Consider the following 15,924-nt stretch of genomic DNA (forward strand, 5'->3'; position numbering starts at 1 on the left):
GGGCCGGGGGGGCAGAGCAGATGGGGCCGGCGGGGTCTGGTGGGGCCGGGTCGCGTCTCTCCGAGCTGCCACCGAACGCCGAGATTTCCGCGGGCGGGCAGGGCTCGCCGGCCCCCCCACCCCGGCAGCTGCCAGCCCCCCGCACCCCACGGCTGCCTCTCCCACCGCCGGGGCCCCCCGCAGCGTCCGGGCGAGCTGCGGGGTGGTTCTGAGTGAGGGGGACAGCGGGGATTGGGGGTGCGCACCGGGGAGGGGGGGTCTGAAGCTGCCCCACGCCCCCCGTGTCCGTGCCCGCGTCCGTGTCCGTGCTCCCCCTGCCGGCAGCGGCCCCGGCGGGGCGGGGCGGGCGGGTCCGGCCCCCCGCATTCCCCGCATAGCAGCGCCCGGGCCGGCCCCCGCTGCCTGCGGGACGCCCAGAGCCGCCGCCGCGCTCCCCGGGCAGCACCGCCGCCGCCCCGCTCCGCCATGCCCCGGTAAGTGCCGCCCCGGGGGAGCTCCCCCGGGCACCGGGATCCCCCCCGGCACCGGGACACCCCCCACCCCGGCACCGGGACACCCCCCCCCCCGCGGCACCGGAACAACCCCCCCGGCACCGGGACCCCCCCCCTCCGCGGCACCGGGACACCCCGCCCGGCACCGGGACCCCCCCCCCCCCCCACGGCACCGGGACACCCCTCCCTGGCACAGGGATCCCCCCGGCACCGGGACCCTCATCGGGGCAGCGCCGGTCCCCGGAGGAGGTCCCGGGTCCGTAGGGAGCCACCACCGGAGCCAGCCGCCTTCCCCGAAACAGGCCCCGGCCCCCCCGGAGCCGGCCCTGGCCATGGGTGTGATGAGAGCGCCCGTGCTCAGCCACCGCAGCGTCCGCGCTCCCGCCCGCCACGGGCTCCTGCCCGGCCAGCACGGCCCGGCCAGCACGGCCCGGCCAGCGGGCCAGCGCGCCGAGCGGGATTCCTGGAAAACCAGCCCTTGTCGGTCAGGGTCCGTGCTGCGTCCCGCCTGCGCCTGTCCCCAGTTATCCCCTCTTTTCCCCTTGCAGGTGCCTTGGCGCGGCTGGTTGCTGCTAAGGTCCCTGGGGACGCCCTTCTCGGGTGGAAACGTGGCTTTGCCGACGGCGCGGGCGGAGATGAGGACGGCGGAGGACTCGAACGGGACGGTGCTGCACCGGCTGATCCAGGAGCAGCTGCGCTATGGGAACCTCACGGAGAACCGCACGCTGCTGGCCATCCAGCAGCAGGCCCTGCGCGGCGGCGGCGGTGCCGGCGGTGCCGGCAGCCCTCGCTCCTCCCTGGAGAGCCTCAGCCCGGAGGAGAGCCAAATGGTGCAGCAATCCACGCGGCAGGAGCCGCAGGGCCAGGAGCATCACTCCGACCACGTCTACTTGGAGAACAGCGTCTATCGGCTCGGCCAGCCCCAGCACAAGGGCGAGGAGCTCCCGACCTACGAGGAGGCCAAGGCGCATTCCCAGTACTACGCCTTGCAGCGGGGTGGGCAGCAGCCCGGAGCACCCAGCCCGGGGATTCGGGGCGAAAACGGCCTGCGTGGGGCCGAGAGCGGCGCCCGACGCCCGGATGAGGGGCTGAAGGACCTGAAGCACGGCCACGTGCGGTCGCTGAGCGAGCGGCTGATGCGGATGTCGCTGGAGAGGAACGGGGCCAAAGCGCAGAGCCCCATCAGTGCCTCCCACAGCTACCCCCAGCTCTCCCGCCACCACCAGCTCGCTGCCCTCCGAGGGCAGCGCCCCGAGGGGCCGGAGCCGCGGGGAGATCCCCCGGAGTATCCCTGTGTCATCCCATCCCAGGACGCTTACCTGGCCGAACCCCGACCCTGCTCTCGGGAAGGTCCTGGATTTCAGCATCCCGAAATCAGGTAACCCGCAGCCCCATGGCCCCGCTTTTGGGGCGCCCACTGGGTGCCTCCCAGCCGCGGTGCCCCGGGAGCGGCCGGGACGGATGCTCGGAAGACGCGGGATGTGGAGGGGGGGTCCGGGCCAGCCATTGCTGAGCCCCTTCTGCTTGTGGGGCTCAGCCCTCAGGGATCTGCGGGGAACCCTCCGGTCCTCCCCTCTCCCCAGTTTCTCCCAGCACAGTCGGGTTTTTCCAACTGGTGATGAAAATCCTGATGCCTCTGCAGACCCTTCCCCCTCCGCATGTGCTGGGAGGAATTTGGGGTTGATTTAGGAGCTGGAACCAGCTCAGGAAACGCCTAAATTTAGAACAGGCGTGGGGCAGGGTGGAAGGCAAACGCGCTCCCCGCTCCGTGGAAACCCAGCCCGGTTTGCTCCCGGTGCTGCGGGATCGCTGCCGAGCCGAGCCCGGGCTGGTGCAGGGCAGTTAGCGGAGGTGACGGGCGGCTCTGCCCTTCCCTTTGGCAGCTCGACGCCTCCGGCAAAGCCCCAGGTTGTCTCCGAGAGGCCCACGGAGAGGTCTGGGGAGCCTGGAGGTCCAGGCATCGCCTGGCATCTGGGGAAGGCTGGAAACAACTACTTCCAGTGTGGAAAACGATGGGAAGAAGGGACTTGCGGCCTCGATGGGAGGACACGTGCTGCTCCCAGCTGTGCTGACCTATCCAGGCGGAGAGCGATAGCATCTCCGGCAGGAAAACCTTCTCCTTCCAGGGAACAAAGAGGGGAAGGGGAGCCGCGAGGAAGATGCATTTATTCTTCCTCTCTCCTATATCATCCCGCAGGAATGCAGGCCCTTGGCGGGCAGCCCGCGGCGGAGCGGGGCTGGGCCGTGCATGGCCGCCCAGCTCGGGCTATCCGAGGCGGCTGCGGGATGTCGAGGAACTCGGAGCGGCCGCACTGGCCCTGCTCCTCCGCATACAGCGAGGGTGTATGAATAGTTTGGTGGCGAGGAGCCGTGCCAGGAGCCCTCGCTTTGCCCAGAAAACAAGGAAAAGGGGTGGCACTGCCGGCTTCCCAGGAGCATCCTTGGCCGAGCTGCTGTCCGTCTGCAGCACCTCCAGCATCAGGGTGGGCCTGGGGGGCTGGGAGCCCATCCCGACCCGCCGGCCAGGTCCTGGAGCTGTCAGGTCAAGGCATCCCTGCGAGAAGGGGTTGATCTCACGTTCGAGGGCGCTTGGGTGAGCACCTTTCAGAAAGCAAAGGGTTCCCAGCTCTGAAAAGCACGACAGGCACTTCCCACAGCCTCACTCCTCCGTGAGGGTGACCCAGAGGCACCGGCACCCGCTTGGCCCGCGTGTTTGGTGGGACACTGGAGATGCGGTCAGCTCTCCCGCCCGGCCAAGCCCCTTGAGCACCCCTCTCCTCCCTCCCTGCAGGGTGCTGCCCACCCACGTCCCCGCCGCTTTCCTGCCGCCGCCGGGCGCCCTGTGCCCGGGCACCCTGGGTCCCGCCGGCGTGGAGGCTCTGGTGAGCGCCCAGGCAGCCTCGGCCGGCAGCCGCCTGGCCCGGGCAGACGCAGCCCTGCGGGAGAACGAGAGGCTCCAGCGGGAGAGCGAGAAGCTGCGGCGGGAGCTGGAGAGCTGCGCCGAGAAAGCGAGCCGCATCCAGAAGGTGGGCGAGCGGCAGCAGCCCCGCGGCCACGGCATCGGGTCCCACCCGCCCCGGGGGGGGATGCTCAACCAGCTGCTGCGAAAATTCACCCCCTTCAGCGTCCTAATCCCTTCTCCCCCTCCCTCCGGCAGCTTGTTCCCCTCCGAGCAGCTGCGTTTCGGCAGCACGGCAGCCGGGACGGGGGAGAAGGAGCCCATTCTCCGGTGCCCCCCCTCCCTCCGCCTGTCCCCCCCATCCCCGGCCGCCACAGAAAGCCCTTTGTGCGGCCACGTACAAGGGGCGGCTGTTCCCCGCCGGCTGGGCTACGGCAGAGCCAAAACCTGCGGGGGGACTCTTCTGCGAGAAGAAAGGCAGAAAATACTAGTTTTCCCCCCAAAACATGCGCTGGGGGTCAGCCCGGGGGGGTCCCATGGGTGCGCTGAGCTCCTCTGGCAGCTCATGTTGGGCTGAGTGGCTCGGGTGAGCTTTGGGCAGCATCTCCCTCTCCTTTCCTCATTCCACAAATATCTAACCCCAGCCTGTCCCTTCCTCCTCCCCAGCTGGAGAGTGAGATCCAGCGCATCTCGGAGGATTACGAAAACCTCGTCAAGGCGTCTGCCAAGCGGGAAGCCTTGGAGAAAGCCATGAGGAACAAGAGAGACAGCGAGATGCGGCGGCTCCAGGACTTCAACCGGGACCTGAAAGGTGAGGGACCCTCCGTGTACCCATCCCAGCGGGTGCTCTCCGTCCCCTGGCTTTTCCAAACCAAGTGTTTCTGCCAGGAAAAAGGCTGCTACTGCTTTGCGCGGCCAAAGTTTTGTATTTAGATCTTAATTGGGTTTAATTGCCTTTGAACCAGAGCGGCTGGAATCAGCGAACAAGCAGCTGGCCAGCAAGACCCAGGAAAGCCAGGAGAGCAACCAGGGCAGCGTGGCCAAACTCCTGGCGCAGAGTAAGTCCCGGGGGATGCCCATCCTCGCCCGGCTCCCCGTGCCGTCCGAGAGCCAGGCAGCGGGGCTCGGCGCGCTGCCTTTTGGCTGGGGGAGGAGGAGGAGGGTGGCGGGCGGCAGCTCTCGCCCTTCCCCAGGGAGGATGGAGCCGCTCTTGGCGCTGGACTCGAGCCATTAATCCTGGCCGGCCGGCCGGCCGGCGGCGTGACCCGCATTCTCTGCATTCCTGCCGCCGGGCCGGCTCTTCCAGCACCGAGCCTGCTCTCCCGCCCCACGCCAGCCTGGCCCTTCTCTCCCTCCTCCCTCCTACAACTCGCAGCTGCACAGCCCGGGCTTTCCTGGAGGAAAATATACCTAAATCCATGATTTTAGCAGAGACACAGGGTGTTGGTGTTATGTGGGAAGGATCGCATCCCCTTCACTAAGGTGGCTGGATTCACGCCAGGCAGCTTTTACGTTTCACAAGCCAAAATTTGGGCTGGGATGTGGCAAATGGAGGCTTCCGTCCATCTGGCAGAGCGGCTGGGATGCCCCTGGCCCCCATATACCCTGTGTGCGGGAGGGGGGACGGCACGGCCAGGTTTCGGGGAGCAAAGAGCCCTCATCGGGCTTCGTGGCCCATCCTTAGGGCGGCGAAGCCTCCTATGCTGAGACCCGGGGTCTCCCTGGCAGGTTACGAGCACCAGCAGGAGAAGGAGAAGCTGGAGCGGGAGGTCTCGCTGCTGCGCAGCGCCAACGAGGATCAGCGGCGGCGGGCCGAGCTGCTGGAGCAGGCGCTGGGCAGCGCCCAGGCGCGGGCGGCCAAGGCGGAGGCCGAGCTGCGGAAGAAGCGTGCCTACGTGGAGAAGGTGGAGCGGCTGCAGGCAGCCCTGGGCCAGCTCCAGGCCGCCTGCGAGAAGCGGGAGCAGCTCGAGCTGCGGCTCCGCACCCGCCTGGAGCAAGAGCTGAAGATGCTGCGGGCTCAGCAGGTGGGTACCGGCGAGGTGCGGCGGTGGGTGCTGCATCCTCCCAGCATCTCCTCAACTTCTCTTGTGTTGTTATTTTTTTTGCCACCGCAGAGGCAGGCAGGCGCCGCGGGCGGGGGGACGCCGGAGCTGAGTGCCCACACGCTCTCCGAGCAGCTGAGGGAGAAGGAGGAGAAGATCCTGGCCCTGGAGGCTGACATGACCAAGTGGGAGCAGAAGTACCTGGAGGAGTGCACCATGCGGCAGTTCGCCATGGACGCCGCGGCCACGGCGGCTGCCCAGCGGGACACCACCCTCATCAGCCATTCCCCGCGGCACTCCCCCAACAGCAGCTTCAACGAGGACCTCCTCCTGGCCAGCCACAAGCACCAGGAGATGGAGAACAGGTAGGCCCACCTTGCCGACGAGCTTGCACCGTGGTCTGGCTGGGCAGTGCTCGAGTCCTCTCCCACTCCGGCTCCTCTCCCAGCTTCTCCCTCTTCTCTCCAGGTTAAAAGCCCTTCATGCCCAAATCCTGGAGAAGGACGCCGTCATCAAGGTCCTGCAGCAGCGCTCGCGGAGGGACCCCAACAAAGCCCTCCAGGGCTCCCTGCGGCCGGCCAAGTCCGTGCCCTCCATCTTCGCCGCCTCCGCCGCCCCGAGCTGGCCGGGGGCTGGCCAGAGCGACCGGCTGGCCGAGGGCAGCTCCCGGGGCAGCGCAGGTGAGACGGGGCACCTGCCTGCTCCACGCCTTCGCTCCGTGGCAGGGAGTTGCCTCCAATTTCCTCTGCGGTTTTGGAAGCAGAGAGCTTGGGGAGGGGGGATTTCTCCAGTGAGCTGCAGCGACCGGCCGGAGGAGCCGGCAGTTCCTAATGGTGTCTCCTCCAGCAGGCAAAGCCACCGCTGAAGGGGCAGCAGCGCCCACCACCCTTCCCCTGCCCTCCCACTCCAAGCATGGCAGCAAGGACGGCAGCACACAGACGGACGGGATGGCCGAGAGCAGTGGCCAGGGCGAGGGCACCGAGCGCCCGGCCGGTTTGCTGGGTGAGTCCTCCAGGGACAGCACGGGGCAGAGCCGGGGATATCTCTGGAGATATTCAAGACCCGCCTGGACAAGGTCCTGTGCAGCCTGCTCTGGGTGACCCTGCTTGGGCAGGGGGTTGGACTAGATGACCCACAGAGGTCCCTTCCAGCCCCCACCATTCTGTAATTCTGTGATTCTGTGATGCTCTGGCATCTGGGAGATGGGCTTTGCACAAGCGTGGGTGATTTTATAAGGCATTTTAAAGGCCGCAGTTGAGTCTGGTGGGTTTGAATCCCTGCAGTCACTCATTGCTTTTTTATTTTTAAGGTGCAGAGCTTTTTTCTTGAATACCTTCTGGGGAGGTTGGACCAGCGGTCCACTTGCTGCTGGCCCTTCGGTGGGGTGGGCGCTGTGCCAGTGCTCTTCACCTCTCCTCCAGCTCTGACCTTTCTCTGCAGAGAGCTCAGCTGCTGCCAGAGCCCCGGACCTGTCCGACATGGTGGAGATCCTGATTTAAGGCCGCCCAGGGCTGCACACCGGCCCTTCTGCCCTCCCTGCCTGCACCTGCCTGGGGCAGAGGAGCCTGCAGGAAGGAGGATCGAGCCTGGAGCTCTGCAGTGTCCCTGCAGCCAGTCTCGGCGGGTGGCCCTGTGCGTGGGAGGGCCACCGTCCTCGCTCGGCACCCGCACGGGTCCCCAGCTGCGCAGGGTGCGCTGGAGCCCAGGGACCCCGCAGCGGCTGCGGGAGCTTGCGACCCTTTGTAAATACACCCGGGTTTTGAATGACGGGGGCAAACGTATTTATCGTTTCAGCCTCTTCTCCTTCCCCACAGAGGGGGGGGTTTCTTCCCATCCCCTCCCTCAACAGCTCCGTCCCCACCCCGCTTCTGGGTCTTGGCCATCCGCATCCACCCAAGTGCTGGGGCTCCAACTGGAAAATCTCTCTCTGTTCGCCCAAACTGTACCCATGAGCCAGTGTCTCCGTGCGAGGACAGAGCCGGGAGAGATCCCCCGTGGGTCCCATCAGCTGCCTGGAGCCACATGGTCAAGCCGAGTGCTGGGAGCCCCAAAGCTCCATCACCTGCACCCATCACCTGCATCCTGCCTCTCTCTGTGTTTTTGGCATGGCTGCGGGCAGGCAAGGGCTTCGGGATGGGATGGCGATGAAGCAAAAGAGAAAATAACAGTCGAGGGAATGAAAGGTGGAGGAGAAATAGTCTTGAAACCAGAGGTGAAACACTCGGAGTGAACCGAGGACAGCTGATGGAGGCGGTGGGACGCGCCGCCCCTCTCGTGGCTTCATCCCACTGCCACGTCCCCCAGCTACTGGCAGCTGGCTTCTGCCCGTAGCCAGCGCTGACCTCTCGCTCCTCTGAGCTCGGACACTTCCCGTCCTTGCCCTTCGTATGTATATATATATATTTTTTTTTCTTTCCTTCTTCTTTAAATGTGTGCATTTGCTGGACAACTGCATTTTTTATTCTTCTCTCTCAGACACGTAAAAAATGCGTTCGGTTCTCGTGCATTGTTTACAAAGTGGAAAACAAACAAACAAAAATTATGAAAGAGGAACCCCCCCAACTTAATATATTTTATATTAATATTGGTATTTCTTTTTAAGTATATTTTTTTCGTGCTGTGAACTTTTTTTTTCCCCTGCCAAAGACAATGATTTCTTGTTTGTGCATTTTAAGTTATCTTAAGTATTTAAACGTAAACCTGGCTGTTTCGTTATGCCGCCCTATACCGAGATTGCTGTAGCATTCCACTTGGTATAACAATATTTTAATAAAAAAACCCAAATATTGACCCACGGCTACTCTTTTTCTCCCACGCGATGGGGTGAGACGGAGGTGCTGCCATGGGGAAGGGGCCCGGAGGTGGTGACCCACGGGGTGAAACGCTGCCCTTCCCAGCTCCCCGGGGCAGTGATTTGGGGCGCAGCTGCGTGGGAGAGGGGAAACAAATGCTCAAGAGCATCTCTGCGTTCCATGAAATCCCACTGGGATACCATTTACCCCCCAACTCAATGAGGGAAAAGGATGGAGTCACCTAGAAATGCCGGTAAGTTTCCTTCCTGTGTGTGGCACTCCAGTAACTCCATCCTGATGGGATCTTCCTCCTCTTCCTCGCAAGACCGACCCATTTCTTCTGGCCTAAGCCCCCACCACGGGGACTCCTTGATGGTCACGTCTTGAAGCACAGCTGGACCTGATCCCCAAGCTCTCCCCTGGCTTTGCCAGCTGCCTCCAAGCCCTTCCCCCTCTGCTTGCCTCCATGGTCTTCTGCAAGACCAGAAGTTCTCCTGGTGTTTGAGCCAGGGCTGCATTAGGACTTCCACAGACACATCGTGCTGCTCCCCAGCCCTTCCCCTCTGAGCTTTTTGTTTGCTGCTGTCATCTGCCTTTTATTTTTAATAGCTGTTGCATTAATGCTTCCCAGGGAGCATCCCTGAGGACTTGGCTCCGGCTGCTTGGGTGCTGGCAGCCTGGCCGGAGGAGCCATCACCAGCCAGGCTCACACTTTCACTTTTGTGCATCACTTAGCATTTATTGGCAGTGATTTTTATTTTTTTTATCCTGTTGTCCTTGCGGACAAGATCTTGTGCAAGCCTCTGCCATGGGTTTTAGGTCTGAATATGCAGAACAACAGCACAAGAAACCAGCTTTGCTGCCAGCTCCTAACTGGAAAGTGGCTTAGGGCTCCGTTGAGGATCGCCGGTCTTGGTGGGACTGCCATACTGCACACCAGCTCAGGAATATCCTTCCCACCCAGGAGCCTGGAAGGAGCATGGCTGAAAATCTGAGGCTTCCTGTGGCTGTGCGACAGGTCTTCATCCCTGCAAAAGGAGGTTAGAGAGACTCGGAGCGATGGGAAGCTCAGAGCTGGGGTCCTCCTTTCACCCATGACTTCTCCTGGGTTTTGCAAGTGGGGGAACAAGCTCCCCCCATGCACAGGGCACGTCTGAAGGGGACCCTTCTGCCCTCCCCGAAACGGGGCTGGCGATGGGGAGGACTGGCTGGGAAACTCACGGGGTGCTGCTGCTGTTGGGAATATGTTGGGGGGTCCCGGCGGCCCCCCGCCAGCGGCCATACCTGCCCTGCCTCCCCCAGCTCCTGCTGCTCGGGAGCCGCAGGCAGCCGCCCGGGAAGGCTCGCAGCATTCCTGGCATTCCGCAGCTCTCACGCCCCATGCTTTATTTACACGAATCCGGATGCAGAGCGGCCTTGCAGCAGGTCTGGCTGTTTGCAGGCAGCTTTCCGGGTCCAGAGATCAGGGGAATGGGCTCCTGTTGAGATCTTTGCCCACTGCTTGGCCATCCTCCGTCCTGCCCGTTGCCCTGTGGACCCCCGTCCCCACAGTCTCTGGGAGCCAGAAAATGGGAGAGCACAGCCCTGGATGAGTGAGGCAGCACAGAAATGTAAAAAAAGTGGGAAGGGAAAGGAAAACCCCAAGGCCCATCTGCGAATGCAGGAGTTGAGCCATGCGGAGAGGATGCCCGAGCCCGGCAGGTCGGGGCAGGAGGTCCCTGCTCCTCCTGCTACGCCCCTGAGGACGCGGCAGCAGTGCCCGGATTCGTTTGGTTTGGTAGGGTTGCTTTTCAGCCAGAGCAGCATCTTGATGGAGCTCTGTACCTTGGCACAGGGCTGGTGTGGGGATGTGTTATCACCTGCTTTACCGCTCTGTCGTCACAGGCATTTCCCTCTGCCCTTTCCGCAGCGTCTCACTGGGTTTCACCATCAGCATCGCTTGGACCCACAGTCCTTTATCCCCTGTGGTTCCTGCTCAGACCAGGATGTGTCCCTGTCACCACGGCACAGCTGAAATGCCATGTGGGAGCCAAATCTCCTGCTCCTGCTCCCATCTCTCTGTCCATGATCTCTACGTCCTTGATCCTTGTGTCCCAGCATCCCTGCATCCTTGATCCTTGCATCCCTGTGTGCCTGCATCCCTGTGTCTTTGCATCGCTGTGTCTTTGATCTCTGCATCCCTGTGTTCCTGCAACCCTGTGTCCTTGATCTCTGCTTCCCTGTGTTCCTGCATCCCCGTGTCCTCCATCTCTGCATCCCTATGTTCCTGCATCCTTGCATCCCTGTGTCCTCACAACCCTAAAACTGGGTGGTTCGAGATGTCTGCTGGCTGGGCTGGTGCCTGGATGTGGCACCTTCTGTGGGCTGCACATCTGCAGCCCTGGAGAGATGGCAAAGGGACAGCAGGCTCTGCTCCAAATGCCACTACCATCCCCTGGGTGTCTTTGAGTGAGACACCCTGTCCCGGGGCAGCAGCTCTTGCATGGCTGAAAGAGAGATGGCTCGTCTGGCCCGGGGGCTGTTTGGGGAGGGACGGTCCCTCCCATGGTCAGAGAGGGTCAGGGCAAAGCTGAGGATCTCGCTGGGGTCCTGTGGCCATCCACTAAGTCCCAGTTCCAGCCACGAGCACCTCATTCCCCTGGTGCCAAACCGCAGCAGCATCTCTGCAGCTTTGGTTCCTGCTTTTCCGCATTTCTCATTGGAGCCTGGAGGTTGGAGCTTGGTCCTTGCAGCATCCTTGGAGCTTGGCAGGTCCTTCACTGGCCCTGGTCCTTCCTTGTTCTTGTGTGTCTCCTCTCCTTTTCCACTTGTCAAATGTTAGAGCTGCACAGGGAAAGACAAGCTCATCGCAACCTCCTTATGATGGAACACGGCTCTTTGAAAAGCCAAAAAATCCCCATCAGGACTGGGAAGAAAGGGAATTTCGTTCCCCTTACAAATAATCCCTATCTTTGTGGGGGAAGTTTGGCAACGCTGCAGGCCAGCCCTGCAGCCGGCTTCCCAGCAAACCAGTCGGGCAAACCGCGGTGCTTTCTCCCGCCTCAAGCCCCGGCTTGCTCCTTGGGCCAGCAGGAATGAAGCTCTCCCCGCCGGGCCTGCTGAACCTTTCCCTTCCCCCTTCCTCCCTCCCTCACCCCGCTGCCTTCCCCGGGGATCCCCCAGACCCACAGGTGTGCCCAGGGCTTGTTGGGGGGGCTCTCCCCTGGCTTCCTTCTGCTGGGGGCCAACGCTCCCCCCCCAAAGTCCTTGCGTCGGGCTTTGCATCCCGTAGCAGTTACGAGCCACCCCCAAGATGGGATGCTCCATCCACCCAGCCATGGGGCAGCGCGAGCATCCTCCATCACCGGCAGCAACTCCTCCACGGTCCCCAGCGCCAGGTCCCTCCCGCAGCCCTTCCTCCCGGGCGTCGCGGCGGGGACGCGGGGCTCCTGCCCTCGCTGCCGGCGCAGGCAGGCTGGGAGAGCCGCCCCGCGCTTTGCTTTGCTGGGCTAAGCAGAAGCGGTTGGGCCGCGGCGCGAGCGCGGCAAATTCCTCATTCCTCTTCCCTGCGCTGTGCTGCCTGCCTGCCATCTTTGCATGCAAACAGTAAACAAGCTGTTATTATCCTGGATGCTTTGAATAACTGTGGCTATTTTTTCTCTTCCCAGTATTCTAAAAAGGCAAAAAATTCCCTGTGGTTTCTGAGTCAACTTTTTTTTTCTCGCTCTCTTTTCTTTCCTTCCCACCACCTCTGTGACCTTGAAAAACCAGGCGGACGAGCTCGCTGGCTCTCCCTGCTCGCACCCGCTCCCCAGCCATGCTCCGGCTGCCGCTCTCGCTGCTCCCTGCGGCCGGCAGCCGGCAAATTTGGGGCCAAGCCTGGTGGCGGAGCAGCCCCGGGCTGGCGGTGGTGGGCAGGATCCTGCCCATGAGGCACCTTGCCCGTCGCCTCCCCTGGCCCAGGCAGCTGGGGATGCTGAGGAGGCTGGGGATACCCCTGCAGGGAGCTGGGTAGGGCTGCAGGATGCCGCCTGTGCTCCTCGGTTTGCGTCCCCATGGGTTGGAAGACTTATGTCCGGGGACGAAGCAGGCAGCCGGGAGCTCAGGGGAGCACGAAAGCAGCCTGACCATCCCGCCCTCGCAGGCAGCAGGTATTCCCCAGTTCACCCCGCAGGTCCCTTGGCAGGGCTGGGACTCCTGCCTCCCCTTTCCTTCCTCCTCATCCTCCCGCAGGAGTGCCCCGTAGGCAGCCCTCCACCTTTGCTCTGAGGTGTGATCCCCGAAAGCCCTCCCTGGACCCGGTGTGAGGGCCTTTGGGTTGGCACATGGTGGGCAGCGGCCAGGCAGAGGACGGCTGCGGCCAAAAGCCCCTCTCCAGCCTGGCCTTCAGCACCTGCAAGTCTCCAGGAGGTCAGAGCCGGTGGCCAGAGGCACGGGGTGGGTCAGGGCTCCCGCATCCCCACCAGCTCCTCCGGCTCCTCAAACGCAAGGGTTTTCTGGTGTGTGTGGGTTGGGTTCTTCCAGGGCTTCTTTCCCTCTCCTGGCTACATTACTTCACACGAAGAACGAGTCCGAGGCGTGACGCCCGAGCGCTGGTCTGTGGGTCACGGATCCCTGCCGGCACACGGGGACGCAGGCAGCGCAGGCAGGGTGCACAGCAGGGCCAGGGCTGGCCGCAGGCAGGGGACAGCCCCACGCTCAGCTGCATCCCTGCCTGCCGGAGGAGGAGGAGGAGGAGGAGGAGGAGGAGGAGGAGGAGAAGCCTGGCGGGGAGGGCTCCAGGGTGTTTCACCTTGGTAAAATTTTTGGGATGCTTTGGATACTCCGGCAACAGTGAGCCCCACGGATGGCAGCGGGGAGGCGAGGAAGAGGTCGGTGCCAGCTGGGATGCGGAGGACAGGCAGGGTCCACGCTGTGCCTCTTGCCATCGGAGGTTTAATGCCGATACGCGACGGCGCGGCTGGATCTCTGTTCACATTTCCAGCTGGAGCTAGGGCTCGGTTTTGACAGCGGTGGCGATGACCAACGAGCAGCTGATGAATTCATCCTCATGCAGCATCTCTGGGGGAAAACCAGCTCTGGGCATTTTCAAGGGGGTCTGTCTGTGGTGGGAAGGCACCAGGGTGGGAGCTGGGGCGTGGTGGGTCCCCAGGATGGGTGGGCTCCGGACACCAGCTCTGCGATGGAGGAGCACCCACAGGGACATGTCAAGGCGAGCATAGGATAAAAGGCTTCAGGACTGACAGCTCTCTTGGGGTAACAAGAAAGTGCTGGTGAGTGGGACAGGGGCGATTCAAAATCTGGAGAGATCCAGGCGTGAGGCCTCACCTCCAGGACCGAAGGCTTCCCGGGAACACAGGAGTGGCAATAACCAGACAAGAAAGCAGGAGCAAAGGGCTCTCCCCTTGGCAAAGCTGGGTTGCAGGAACTCCCAGCATCGCTGAGGATGGCAGGGACCCCCAGAGACCCCAGACCACCTCCCCTCACCTGGAGCAAAGCCACCGCAGGAGACTCAGGACCTCGTCGAGTGGAGCTGCCATTGCCCGTGGGGATGGGGGTCCCCCAGCATCCCGGCTCACCTCACCGGCTCAGCAGAGGACTCGCAGGATGCTGGCCACAACGGCCACCACTAAATGAAAGCAGTGGGCAAGCTGATCGGAGGCACAAACAGAGACAACAGCTGAGCACACGTTAATTTTAAGCTCCTGCCTTATAGTGGGGGGGCTCGGAAATCAGCCGTGGCTTGGGGACATCTCCTACGTGCCTGTCCTCCCGCAGAGCTCACACGATGCCGTCTCTCACTGCTCATGATGCCCATTATACTACTCGTGTGTGTAAATTAAAGTATTTATGTATCTCTACATTCCCTGACAGCTGTAGGTGGGTTTTGTTATGTAGGGCAGCAATAAGTGTCCCGGACGTCACGCACATCACCTGGGATCAGCGGTTCAGTGTCAGTGAAGGGGAGAGGTGCAAGAACAATTTCTGAGTGAAATACATTTTTTTCTAGCTAAACATTATTCACGTCACCCCCGCCAGTGTTTGAATTGTCCATGGCCCAAGATGCCTTTTTATTTCTCCATTTATTTTGACCAGAAAAAAACATCCCAAAGTGTGTTTCACTGCGACATTCTGGAAGCCCGACTTCCCACCAGGCAGGGGTTGTTTTCTGAAGGTTTTCATTTTCGAATGTGCCACTGAAAATATTCAAGCAGAAATTGGAAAGAAAAGGAACTGAGCATCCTGCTGGAGCTCCTGTGGGTTTTTTTTTTTCTCTTTCCCGTTGGGTTTTGCTGCAGCAGGAAAGCTTCAGAGGTTCGTGGCAGGTCCCAGCACACCATGCCGGCAGGACCGGCACGAGCACATGGGGCTGGATCCGTCACGGAGCGAAGGGCAAGTCCCCAGGGCTGCAGGGCCAAGTCTTGCAAGGCGCTCAGGCCAAATGGCCGAAGGGAGGCAGGGATTAATTAATTGGATGGAGAAAAATTGTGGTGGTTAGAAGCTCTTTTGGAAGCAGAGGAGCTCGGAAGGGGGATGAGGCTCGCGGCCCTTCCTCGGCGGGATGGGCAAAGGACGCTCAGCCGCAGGGGATGGCGATGGTCAGAGCCATCGCTCGGGGCGGCGAAAGCCTTTAAAAACCACTGAACTTCATTTCCCAGGTCTTAACACCAGCACTGAGTCACTGCACAGCAACACTGCTCACGAAATTTCAAGTGAAACATTCTGCCACACAGAAATGGCTTGGTTTCTTTTTTTTTTTCTTTTTAAATAAAAAAAATCTGTCTTCTTCCTTCCAAGAAAAATTGGACATTTGGCCTTCCTACCCACTGGGGGGGAAAGGTTTCATCATAATTTTGCTTCTCTCTCCACTTCAGAGCTAAAACTCCTCTAAAAAGTCAAGAGTGTAAGAATTTGTGTTGGTTAACTGAAGACAAGGTGCCTATTTCTCACTGTTCTCATGCTTCGGAAAATCACAGAAATACTCAAATTTGGGGAAAGCAGTTAGCTTCAGGCCAAGGGCAAGTTTTAACTCCTGATGCTTGAAATTATACACGTACAAATCTTCCTTGAAATTTTTCACTGGGTGTGGGGGGCAGAATCACTTCCCTTGAATTTCCTAATTCTTCAGCCGAGGAAATCACAGCGTGTTTCATCTCAAACTGACCCTTCGAAGCCAAGCGCTGCTCCTTGGCGGTGCTTTTCTCCCTGGGTCACTGCACGCCCGTAGGCTGAAGTGAGGATGGGATGCCTCAGCCACCATCCGAGGGGGATGGGGGAGATGCCCGGTCCCCACGGCGGGCACAGGGTGTGACCCCCTTCCCTGTGTGCCCCCTCCCGGGGAGCCCGGCTGCCCCAGCTGCCTGCCCCGCTCGCTCCCTCCCACCCGCGCGGGCTGGAAGCTGCGGGGAGAGGGGTGAGAAAGGCGTTACAGAATCTTAAATGAAAAAAACCTGAGTTTCAGGGAGAAAAACACAAACAGCGAGAGGCAGAATGTGAATTTTGGCCTCGGTGGAAAATGACACAGGCTGGAAAATATTCCCACCCGCATTTTTACAGCCTTAAAGCGCGATCCTATTTTTTTTTTCCTCTTGCATAGGGTCCAGCATGAAGTAACACTACACTGGCGGAGCCCAGCCTTGCGATCCCATGGCATGCCCCAGGAATTCGTAAGCAACGCCGTATTTGCCAAGTAAACAGGGGTCGGTACAGAGGGTAGGTCA

General features: G+C 61.4%; 1 protein-coding gene across 2 annotated transcripts; it reads left to right on the forward strand.

Annotated features, from left to right (window-relative positions):
* The first annotated feature begins 410 nt into the window (after positions 1 to 410).
* Positions 411 to 8,222, forward strand: AMOTL2 (angiomotin like 2). Of its 2 annotated transcripts, XM_075417712.1 has the most exons (10): positions 411 to 473; positions 1,040 to 1,869; positions 3,283 to 3,517; positions 4,057 to 4,201; positions 4,356 to 4,448; positions 5,119 to 5,414; positions 5,505 to 5,797; positions 5,901 to 6,112; positions 6,279 to 6,434; positions 6,873 to 8,222. In XM_075417712.1, exons 2-10 carry the CDS (start codon positions 1,127 to 1,129, stop codon positions 6,929 to 6,931), a joined length of 2,232 nt encoding a protein of 743 aa, XP_075273827.1. In that variant the 5' UTR covers positions 411 to 473; positions 1,040 to 1,126; the 3' UTR covers positions 6,932 to 8,222. The 2 variants fall into 2 exon arrangements, with proteins under 2 accessions (XP_075273827.1, XP_075273826.1); XM_075417711.1 differs by lacking the exon at positions 411 to 473 and having other exon boundaries at positions 1,045 to 1,869; positions 6,282 to 6,434.
* The last annotated feature ends 7,702 nt before the right edge of the window (positions 8,223 to 15,924 follow it).

The sequence above is a fragment of the Opisthocomus hoazin genome, chromosome 4 (assembly GCF_030867145.1).
Source record: "Opisthocomus hoazin isolate bOpiHoa1 chromosome 4, bOpiHoa1.hap1, whole genome shotgun sequence".
Taxonomy (NCBI): Eukaryota; Metazoa; Chordata; class Aves; order Opisthocomiformes; family Opisthocomidae; genus Opisthocomus; species Opisthocomus hoazin.